The following is a 12,065-nucleotide window of genomic DNA, read 5'->3' as shown; positions in this document are numbered from 1 at the left end:
TTGTGGTGGAGTGGAGGGAGGCTCAGAGCCGAGGCTGAATTCCAACCCAACCTCTTCTGGGTTGTCACATAGGTAGACCCCTCACTCCTGGTTAAACTCAGTGTATGGGGTATCCTTAACAAGGGTAGCATTCTCATTCTCCTCTAGATATTTTTTGCTTTGTTTTCTAATGGGGTCTCACTATGTTGTCCAGGCTGGTCTTGAACTTGCAATCCCCCTGCCTCCCAATCCCAAATAGCTGGGATTATAGGCATAAAATAGTATTCTCAACAGAACTGGGAACTGAAATGATTATTCTAGACAGATCCAGTGTTGCATTTGATGTCTATAATGTGGGCAGACTTACATAAAGATAGCCCCACCTTTGACCTTGACCCTATTCAATAGCAATTATAACACACACACACTTACTACATTTCATATCTTCCTTTGATAGATTGCATTTTTTTAAAAACTTCCCTGTCTTTTTCTTCTCAACTTAACTTACATTCTTTTGGGTCTTTTGACTATTGCTTCAATACAGATAGGCTTTCTGAACACAGTACAGCCCAGGATCCCTTGGTTCAGTTCTTACTAACTCATACACTGAGAAATAGAGATGGAACCTTCACAAGCTAAGATTTCCCATTATCTAAGGAAAGTGGAATATTTTAAGGTTGATTTGAGGGGACCCATGACATCTCTGCAGTGAAAGAAATACCTGCAGAGCAAACTGTAAATAAATGGAATCCAGCTCAGGGAAATAGAATAAGGGACACCAAGCCACTCATGTCGTTTGCAGGTGCCTGTTATTCATGTCCATCTTGCTTGCTGTTCTGGGTTATGATGCATGGATATGGCATTCCCCCCATGACAACACCAACTTTTAAAGCAAACATTGATTGCTCACCTATTAGGTGCAAAGCATTCTAGTACATTTTCATAAATGAAGACTATACCATTCCAGCCCCTAAAGCTTCAACTGTTTCCCAGTGTTTGTGTTTTCTCTGACTATCATGGTGTGATTATGTCATCAGCAGATTTGGGAATTTTCCGGCGGGCAGCCATGGTGATATACACAGACTGTATCCATCAGTGTAGCCGGCCACTGTACATGGTACGTGCATGCTCCCTTGTTCCTTGGACTTCTCCCCAAAAGTGTGTGGGGGGGAACAGCAGGAGGGACAGGCTTGGGGCAGTCACTCAAAGCTTCAAAAATCCAAAGGGCCAGATGGCTCAGAGTGGCTGGGATCCAGTTAGTGGAGGAAGCATGTTGTTTACTCCTAAAAGACAAGCTAGGATGGTCCCATTTTTGTAAATGAAATGTTTGCTAATCTATGGGAAAGAAAATTAATAAATTCAAACTTTTAAGTAGTGTTAATTGTTGTGGAAGAGGATCAAGACAGAATATCCCTATAAATAATCACCTAAAGAGGTACCCTGGTGAAATAACAAGGTAGGCTATTAATCTGTTAACCAGGACAGCAGGTAAAAACCAGAGTTGTCTCAAGCATACTGGGACATGTAGTCACTCAGTCACATTCATTAGGAGTTTAATACATTTTACATTAAATATTTCTGCATTGTTTGGTTTTTACAATAAGCAAAAATTGTGGTTGAAATAAACTTTAGAAGTCCTCTCTTATAGTTTTTAGCATATTGTCCATTTCTATATTCATCCTAGAGACCAGGGCCCTGGCCAGCTGTCTTGGCACACTGGCTAATGATCTTGGGAAGGCTACTTGCCTGCTCTGAGCTTACTGCCTGAGCCTTTGGTCAGATCTAGTGATACATTTGGGCCTGGCACATAGGAGTTCAACAAATACCTGCGAATAGTTTATAATCAGACTGATTTTTACGTAAAAGAACATGGGAATCTTATAGCCCTCTATAGCTTGGGTAGGAACTACAGGCACTAAAAAATTGAGGAAATTGAGGGTAGAGGGTTTATTCAGGTGGTGAATTAAAAAGCCCATTAGGACCTATGTGTATTTTGAGAGTTACGTATGTTTTAGCTGCGAACCAGGAAGGGCAATTCATATTTTTTTTGTTTGTTGTTGTTTTACATTAAGTGGTGCTTATAGCAGTTTTAGGTTCATAGCAAAATTAAGCAAAGGTACAGAGATTTTCTGTATCCTCTCTGCTCCTGAATATGCACATACTCCCCCTCTGTCATCATCCCCAACAGAACAGTCCATGGGTTACAATCGATGAACCAACATTGACACATCTTCACCCTACCCATAGTTCGCACAGAGTTCACTTATGTTGTGCTTTCTATGAGTTTTAACAAATAATAATAGCATGTACTAACAACTGTAATGCCAAACACAGCAGTGGCACTGCCCTAAAAGTCCTCTGTACTCTGCCTGTTCATCAATCCCTCCATCTTAACCTCTGCTAACCACCAATCTTTTTATTGTCCCCATAGTTTTGCATTTTCCAAAATGTCATGTTATTAGAATCACATAATGTGTGGCCTTTTCAATTGGCTTCTTTCACTTAGTATCATGCATTTTTAAGGTTCCTCCATATCTTTCTATGGCTTGATAACTAGTTTCTTTTTAGTGCTGAATAATATTCCATTATCTAAAGGTTTATTTATTCATTCACCTACTGAAAGACATCTTGGTTGCTTCCAAGTTTTGGTAATTATGAATAAAGCTGCTATAACAAATGTGTTCAGGCTTTTGTTGTGGACATAAGTTTTCAACTCATTTGGGAAAATACCAAGGAAAGCAATTGCTGAATCATATGGTAAGCATGTATTTAGTTTTATAAGAAACTGCCAAACTGTCTTCCAAAATGGCTGTATCATTTTACATTTCCATCAACAATGAATGAAAGTTTTTATCATTCCATACCCTTTCAGCATTTGGTGTTGTCAGAGTTTGGGAATTGGGCCATTCTAATCAGTGAATTAATGTTTTTTTTGTTTTGTTTTGTTTTTTAAATAAAGACATTTCCTCCAAATTGGGTGGATCCCCTTTAAAGACAGAGAACTGCTAGTTTTAAATAGAAGATAAGTGACCATGGAAATTAAAATATAATTATTTAGTATCTAAAATTTGAAGTAGTATGCAAAGAAGCAGGAACAGATTATGAATAAACCTCTATCAAAGCAATTACCCTTTAAGATGGACTGTTCCTCTGTATTTTATCCTCTAATCAGTAGCTATATTGTCCAGACTGTGTGTCGTAGAGACCAGAAGCCTGGGAGTTGCAGGGCCTCCTTGGAGCCAGAGTAATTAGTACAAAACTAACTCCCTCAGTGGTCCTGACAGTTGCAATGGAGGTTACCAAGAAACACAAATCAGAGAATGGGTCCTCAATCACATAGAACCAGGGACAGAAATCTAACTACTAGATAATCAGCACTCACCACCAGCCTCACACTAAGAAGTGGGTCCAGCTGCCCAGCTCCACTGAGCCTTGGGGGAAACAGCCAGCATCCTACTTTGCTGACTGCATTTCCTTTTCTTTTCTGGGGACAAGGTCATGTCTGTTTTCAGTGGGGGGGCTTGCCCTCTAGTTCTTGTAGAGGCTTAGTTTCAGATGATAGGTAAGGCTTTCTTAGAACCACAGAACACAGTAGTCAACAAGGCAATCATTTTCCCTTGGTTGATACTTACACCACAGTAGGGTTAAAAAAAAAAATCGGCCTGTATGACCTCTCTTTTAATGTTTTCTTTCCTCTTTTCCAGGATAGAATGGTGTTGCTCATTGTGGGCAATCTGGTTAACTGGTCCTTGTAAGTAGTCTTGGAAAAATAGGTTTTTGTCTTTATTAATGTCTGTAATACTGTGGTTTAACTTTTCTTGACTGTCATTTTTTTAATATCTTTATTGTTTAGTTATAGATGGACAATACCTTTATTTATCTTTATGTGGTGTGGAGGCCCGAACCCAGTGCCTCACACATGATAGGCGAGTGCTCTACCACTGAGCCACAGTCCCAGCCCCTCTTGACTGTCATTTTTACAAAGAAATCTGAAATTAAGAAAAGGGTAAGCATATGCTTGCCCTAGAGACTTGATTAAAAGATTAAAAGATTTTTTTTGTTTTGTTTTCTTTTCCCTGAAAAGAAAACACTAAAGTGACAATAGTGGCTTCTTCTAAAGCATTGATACAGTGATTGAGTTCATTTGCTCAAGAAGAGAAACATCTATGAGGACAGATCAGATCATATGGATGGATGAATGGATGGGATGGATGGATAGATTATGCTTGCTCATAGGTGCAAAGATGCAATACAATTTTAAATTATTTCATAGAACTTTTCTATAAAGGCTACCCCATAGGCATTCTTTTTTTTTTTAAAGCTGTTAATAGGCCTTTAGTTTATTTATTTATATGGAGTACTGAGAATCGAACCCAGTGCCTCACACATGCAGGCAAGTGTGCTACTGCTGAGCACATCCCCCCCATAGGCATTCTTTTTGGTAGAATTTCTATTTTTTGTTATGTGCATGCAACTGTCTGTCAAAGAGAGATGGGGGAGTGGCGGAGCATAAGAGCAAGAGCAAGTCTTTTTCCTATTTCTTTCTTTCCCTCTGGGTCTCCTTATTCCTCCTCCACCTTTATCATTCTTCTTCCTCTTTTTGTCTCTTGTCATCCCCTTGGCCCTTTTCTTCAAAGAGATTCAAAATAGCTGAAATATTTTATGCAATCTAGTCTCACTTTGACCATGTGATATATTTTATTGATAACTTGAAAATAAACAAGTAATTTTAGCTGCTTTTGTTTATGGCTCTTAGCTGATATGTTTCTCTGGGTCAGTGACCTTTGATAGAAAAATGGCTGCCTGCTCCTGGCACACATTAAGACATATGAAGGCATGAAGAAAGAGACAGACCTTCAGAATCAACCCAAAAGAATTAGCTGGGATGGTGGGCATGTGCTGCCATGCTCCACCTGTACCAACCTCTTAATAATGAACAACCTATGACTGTGACCCCAGGAATTCAGAATCACCTGGCTCATCTCTGCCTCACACACAATCAAAACCAAACCCACAGTCTGCTCACAAGATAAGATAAATGGCCTCTCTCTTCTTAGACACCTCTGTGAGATACTAGGGCCTACACACGTACAAGGTGCTATAACACACTAACACCCTGATTACCTGCTAGAGAGCTTCTCCCTCTCAGTAGCTCTGCAAAGATACGTTGTGAGTTGGTATGAATGGTGTTTTAAAGAGAATCACTTTCCTATGATATGAAGAATAATAATGGTGTGTGTGTGTGTGTATAGAGAGGTATATAGTATACATTTGTATGTGTATGCATTTGTACAGATGTGTATATACATATATGTGCACACAGAATTGTGGCTATTAAATGCATACATATATATGTGTATATGTTTGATTAAAGAGAGAGAGTAAGAATCAAAAAGCAAGTATGCAAAATGCTAATATTTGGTGGATCTGATTAAAGTCTATGCAAGAAATTTTTAGTTTATTGAAGATTTCAAAATCTGGAAGACAGAAGTTTTCTGTATTATAAGTCAGTTGGGATTCAAAGGGAATCAAATGAGAGTCTGTTAATAACAGTTTTACAGTTGACATGCTTAGGAATAAATTTTGAGAGATGTGTAGAACCTCTTTTCAGAAAATTCGATTGCCTTATTAGGAGATACAAAAGAAAACGTAACTAAATGAAGAGAAGTATCAGGATCTGGGTGGGAAGGTTAACTATTGTAAAGACATCTGTTTTCAATTTAATGTATAAATTTGGATTTAGAGCTAGAATTAAATTAGTGGGATTTTATTCTAAAATGTATTTGTCCAGTTAGATGAAAATTTCAAAGCCTGAAAAGTAAGATAAACAGAAGTAAGGAGGGACAGAGAGTATAGTGACCACCTCTGCATTATCCAGTAGAACTTTCTGGAATGATAGAAGTGTTCTGCACTTCATTGACCAATGCAGGATCTATTAGTACTACTGAGAACTTGAAACGTGTCTACTGTGACTAAGGAACTGGATTTTCAAAATCTTATTTAATTTTAATTAATAACTTTAAATTTAAATAACCACATGATGCTACTACATGGGATATTGCAGATTAGGTTGAACAATATTGTGAAGGTATTCCTTTATTCATTGCAGAAATGTTTATGATCATGAAAAACTGAAGGATACTGAAGAAACCAACCAGAGAGGGAAGATGACTGTGTACAGCACATTCACTTATGTGAACTTTACATAGTCATTAGAAATGAATGTTTTGAAGATGTAGTTATTTAAAAGTTCAGCATATAGTCATGTGTTGCACAGTGACATTTTAGTCAGTGGAAGACCACATATAAGCCCTGGTCCCATAAGATGATATTGCCTAGTGATGTAGCAGCCGTCCTTATGTTGTGTGAGTATACTCCAGGATGCTTGCCAATTTGACAGGGGCCAAATTGCCTAAAGATTCATCTCTCAAAACGTCCCCATCATTAAGTGATGCGTGACAGTGTGTTAAAGTGGGTTTTTTAATGAACTCCTCCCACTCCAAAACAGAGTAGGGCAGGGAAAAGGCAATGATGTAAGAAGCTGCCTTCTCCACTGCAAATATTTCTTCCCATGTCCTCAGTGCCCTCTTTGGATTGATCTACCGGCCCAGAGACTTTGCATCCTACATGCTGGGCATCTTCATCTGCAACCTGCTGCTGTACCTGGCCTTCTACATCATCATGAAGGTAAGTGCAGGTATGGGGAGCTGGGAGGGCCCCTGCCTGGCAGAGGTTATGGCCTCAGCTTCATTGCCACTGTGTTTCCCCAACAGCTTCGCAGCTCTGAGAAGGTCCTGCCAGTGCCACTCTTCTGCATTTTGGCCACCGCTGTGGTATGGGCTGCTGCCCTGTATTTTTTCTTCCAGAATCTCAGCAGCTGGGAGGTGAGCAGTTCTCTTTCCATCTTTCCTTTGTACTTTCCTACCACCCTCTTTATCGTGCTTGCTGCTTTTAATATTTTTTACATTTTCTAAATTGAAAGCTTCCTCCAGAAGGGATAGGTTTTATTTTATTTTATTTATTTATTTTATTTTTTTGTGGTGTTAGAGACTGAACTCAGGGCCTCACGCATGCTAGGCAAGCACTCTACCACTGAGCTTCACCCCCAACCCAAGGGATGGGTTTTATTGTCCACACATAAACGTTCAACCATAACACGGGCTCATCATTTTCAGGGTAATACTTTATGAATTTGTAAACCTATAGACACTGCAAATTCAATCTTCATTATATGTTGTATGATGATTCTGTTCCCAGTAAAGTTTTACTGTATGTAAATGTTTGATGAGTGTATCTTCTCCATCTTTCTCATCACCATCACCCTCCATCTATCAACAAAAACCAAGGGATTGGGAGGGGTTGGGGTTGTTACTACATCCCCTCCAAGATAGGAAAACTAAGGCCTTGGAAATCAGCACTGTATCTGAGGCACATGGCAGGGACGAAGTCTCAGCTCTCCATCATGGCAACCACTACAATTGATTTTGGAACATTTTTTCATTCCAGAAAGAAACTCTGTAACTATAAGCAGTCACTCCCATTTCTCCCTGATCAGCAACATAAATCCACCTCTGAACATTTTATGTAAATGGAAACAAATAACATATGGCCTTTCAGTCAGGATTCTTCTCTCAGGATAATGTTTTAGGTTCACCCAGCTACAGCTGTACCAGTACTTTGTATCCTTTTATTGCTTAATAATATTCCACTGTGTGGATACGCCACATTATCTATGCATTCACCCACTGATGGACATTTGAGCTGTTTCTACTTTTTGACTTATGAATGATTTTGTGAAAATTTGTGTACAAGTTTTGTGTGCAGGTCTGTTTTCTTGGAAGCTAATTTTTTGAGCTATCTAGTAGCATCTTTATGGCTTCCTGGATATGAAACCCTGAAACAGTTGAATTGTGGGAATCTTGCTCCTATCTTGCCTCGCCTTCCTCCAGGGAACCCCCGCAGAATCTCGAGAGAAGAATCGTGAGTGTATCCTGCTGAATTTCTTTGATGACCACGACATTTGGCACTTTCTCTCTGCTACTGCCCTGTTTTTCTCATTCTTGGTGAGTTTATCATGTCTTTTTATTGCTTTTTCTCTTTACATTCTGGTCTCTTCCACTCTTCCTTACATCCTCTTTTATATTCCTCTATAATTTCCCTTTCCAGTTCCTCATTATAATTCAACATGCATATTATTTTCTTTTTTAAAAATATTGTATCTCAATTTTCATTTTGCTTTTACTTTTCAATAATTTTAGACACAGAGTGACAAAATTATCTTCCTAACTAACACAGCACATCAGGACTGACTTGGTTATTAGACTCATATGCCTAGAAGTCCCTCCAGGAACCACTTTTGGCATTCACTAAATTTCCTATAACATTGGGTTATTCCTTCTCTTCCCACTCCTCCGCTCTCACTTAATATTTTATGAATGATTCACAGATTCCTAGAGTGGTTCAGGGCAGCCGCCAGGCCTGTGTTGCCTTCTAACCGTCTGTGCCAAATCTCTGCTGTAATTCCTCTATTTTCTGCCCAAAATTCTTTCCCAGAAGCCATGCATATTTATGTCAACCTGGGATGATATCTCCCAGCATCCTCTAATCTTGTTTTTCACATTTCAGAATTAAAAGTCTGTCATGCCTGCACACAGGTTCCCTTGACACCACCACTGGACTCCCAAAGCCATCCACTTGAAGCAGTCTCAGGCTGGCCGTACTACCTCAGGAGTGGAGCAGGGCTACCCCCTAGTGTCACCTTTGGGAAGTTCATCCAATCTGTATGAATACTCTGTAGGACTTTTCTTTTTGATAGTCCTGTTCTTGAGAGAGATCGACAACGAAAAATGGAGCTAAGGATTCTATATGGGGAAAGTGGTGGCCAAGGGAACTAGAATTGGAGGATAAGGCTCCATTTTTTATATAGCATTAATCTGTGCAAAAGACTGCATTTTCTTTAAGTCTTGACCTAAATGTTACCTTCTAAGTGACTTCCCAGGCCACCCTGTAAAAATTTGCCACACCCAATCCCACATGTCCTATATTCCCTAGTTTAATTTTCATTCTTAGCTCATATAGCTTTCTAAAATACTGTGTTTTACCCATGCATTTGTTTCATGTCGAAAGCCATCTCTTGGATGGAAACTCCATGAGGGTGGGATATTTCTCTTTTACTCCAACTATATCTTCAGCATCTAGAATAACACCTAATAAATTCTCATGACTATTTGAATTAATTAACAAATGAACTATATAGTTATAATAAGTGCTTGTTATGAGCAAGACATTGCAGGAGCCACAGAGGATAAGGAAGACAATTCAGGAAACAGTGTTTTTACTCTGTGGGAATCACAAAATAGGGATGTGGTGTGGCTGTGACTAAGCATTCTTTTCATTTCTCTGTCGCTCTCATCTCAGGTTTTGTTAACTCTGGATGATGACCTGGATGTGGTTCGGAGAGACCAGATCCCTGTATTCTGAGCCTCCAGCATAAAGAAGTGTACAACAAATGATCCATCTTGGTGCTGATTCTTGAAGAACACAATGACTGCAGCAACGAACCCACTGCCAAACACTCCACTCGTCTCTGTGGAGTCAACTCTCATTCACACAGGAAGGAGAGGAGCTGGGGGAGAGCTATACCCTGTAAGAAGGGAGGCAGAAAAGAAGCCACAGCTGCAGACAGAGGCAAACCCTGAGAAGCTCAGAAGCACCCAACCTGTGTCTGCATTGTCAACTCAGAAAGTTAGACGTGGACAAAAGCTGCATGACAATCAACTCATTGTCTGGGATCCTCCCACTCTCACCTGACATTTATCAGAACATGGCTGCATACTTCCCTGGGCCACGGGAATGCCCAGAAAGACCAGCAGCTTGGATTTCCTGCCCAGAAACCTTGGTGTGGCCTTCGCACCTCTGTGATGCCCACTGCTCTAGAGGTCCAAAGCAGCATCTCATTTCTGCAAGGTCCTGTGAAATCGTGATTTCTCACTGTACTGTGGAGAGGGTGCAGAGGTGGACCAAGCCCCCACCCAGCTGGTAGCCCAGCTAGTCATCTCCTCAGAAGGAACACTGAATGTTCCCCCAGGCTCCTGACACCATGAGGACTCAGGATTGAACACTGTCACACACTCTTCTGAACAGGAAACTATCACTGGGACCAATGCCTGGGTGCTTATCTATTCTCAGTGTCTTAATCTCACTGCTGTGTTGATCCTTTACTCTGGCTCCACCTTCTTGGAAAGACCTTGTTACTCCTTAAACCCACTTATCTTAAAATGGGAAGAGAAATGGGAAAATTTCTTCTGGCAGTAGGAGGAGCAGGAAAAATCACTCACAGAACTAAGAGACTGGAAATATCAAGCAGACAGGCTTTGCCTTGTGAACTGGGGCTACTGGAGAAAATCCAGTGAAACAACAGTATTTGCTCAGCCTCCAGTTCACACAGATTAGTGATGTGCCCACATGACCTTTGGCAGAGAAATAACTGTTCTAACCAGGGGCATCACTCTATGGGCCTCCACAACTGAGCCCCTCAGCTTGTATGATCAGAATTCCAGATTTTCTCCCTGAAGTTCTCAGGATGAACACATTTTCCTCTGCCTCTCTGGTTGCAAAGAGTATAGCTAATGGAACATTGTGTCTTTTTGTACCTGACCCTCCCCAGCATGGTGTTGAAAAGCTTAGCATTCTGGTTCCCTTCTCACACTGTCTGGCAGCTGTGCCTCTGAGAAGTCCCATTTTGACAGAACATCTGGTTGCCAGGAGTATGATGTAATCAGAAAATAGACATACAAATGTATGCACACATACGCGTTTGCTTGTGAAATTGAAATCACTTCTCATCTCTACTTTCCTAGTCATTCATTAGAGAAGTAGATTGGACATTCTCCTTTAAAATGTTTTTCCTCTCAAATATTTGCATACTGTTCAAAAAAGATACTTTGCAAGTTTGAACAGTAAGCTTTTCCTAAATTTTAAAAACACAAATGTGCTTTCTGTGAAATATTTTATGTGCTTTTTCTAAAAATCTCCTAAATTTGTAATTGATCTTCTGTTATTCTTTATTCCTTAAAAATTATTGGCTTCCATAGGTCACACAGAGGCCACCAATTAAATGGTTGGGTCAATTTAACATGTAAAAAAATTTTTGAACCTATTTCACTATGACTGACTTGGCGTAATTCTTTTAAGGCACTCAAAGGAGACACTAAAGATATGAACAACAAAGTCCACCCAAGTAAATAAATGTCTCCAGAAGCTTGTTTGGGAAAAACATCAGTGAAAATGGGGAGGGCCCCTGCAGAAAGGGGTGGACTGTTCCTTGCTGTGTTCTGGTAATGTCTGTCTTGTGCAATCAAGTCACACACTGTGGTCAGTTTTGTTCTCTGCAGCAGGACTAAAAACCCAGACTAAGTCTGCTTTTATAAATATAAATTCTAAGTGTATGTATTGCTAATTCTTTCTATAGCACCAATCTTGTGGTTGGAGGACATAAGAAAGTCATGGAGCTGCATCTGTGGGATTCATATGAGTGCTGGGTAGAAGGGAGCAGCCAGAACTTAGTAGTTTCATGATATATCTTTGGTAGGTAGCACAGTGCCTATGCTAACGTCTGCCTATGCTCATAGACTTAGCTTTTCAAAACCAAAAGCAAGGTTAATTCTGGAGGCCAAGTTCAGCGGGAGGTTAACTGAGAAAGCAGTAACTGTGAAGATGATCTTGGCAAAGCAACCCCAGAAAGAATAAGAGCAGTTTAGCTGGAGCAGGTCAGAGTTGTGGCAGCCAGAGGGTAAAAAATGACCTCTTCACACCTCTGACAAATGGGGCTGGAGAGACAGCCCCACCTGTTATGCTGGATGGCTGAGGGATTACCCTAGTTTTATTTTAGCAGCAAGACAAGCCAGTGGAAAACCAGAGACTAACTGGGGAAGGGACTTTCCATGACTGAAGGTTATCCCTGAGCCAGCTACTTGGGGCAAACAGTGGCAGCTGCTTACTTTGAACCTCCAAGCATCAACCAGAAAGTTCTTGTAGGGTCCCAAAATACAAGTCTCAGCAAATCAACACTCACGTTTCTCATTCTG

The 12,065-nt window shown here is 40.3% G+C and overlaps 1 protein-coding gene across 3 annotated transcripts in view; it reads left to right on the top strand.

The window, feature by feature from the left end:
• Sidt1 (SID1 transmembrane family member 1) overlaps positions 1 to 11,113 on the top strand; it is an 80,748-nt gene extending 69,635 nt beyond the window's left edge. For all 3 annotated transcript variants that reach the window (XM_048803291.1, XM_015478267.2, XM_048803292.1), the window contains 6 exons: positions 1,020 to 1,096; positions 3,684 to 3,730; positions 6,561 to 6,666; positions 6,753 to 6,863; positions 7,929 to 8,042; positions 9,397 to 11,113. In XM_048803291.1, coding sequence (XP_048659248.1) covers positions 1,020 to 1,096; positions 3,684 to 3,730; positions 6,561 to 6,666; positions 6,753 to 6,863; positions 7,929 to 8,042; positions 9,397 to 9,459 — 518 coding nt within the window. In that variant the 3' untranslated portion in view covers positions 9,460 to 11,113. The remainder of the gene's footprint in view (positions 1 to 1,019; positions 1,097 to 3,683; positions 3,731 to 6,560; positions 6,667 to 6,752; positions 6,864 to 7,928; positions 8,043 to 9,396) is intronic.
• Positions 11,114 to 12,065: the final 952 nt, after the last annotated feature.

Source organism: Marmota marmota, unplaced genomic scaffold (genome assembly GCF_001458135.2).
Source record: "Marmota marmota marmota unplaced genomic scaffold, marMar, whole genome shotgun sequence".
Classification (NCBI taxonomy): Eukaryota; Metazoa; Chordata; class Mammalia; order Rodentia; family Sciuridae; genus Marmota; species Marmota marmota.
Note: the sequence above shows the minus strand (reverse complement) of the source record. Positions and strands in the feature narration are given on the sequence as shown.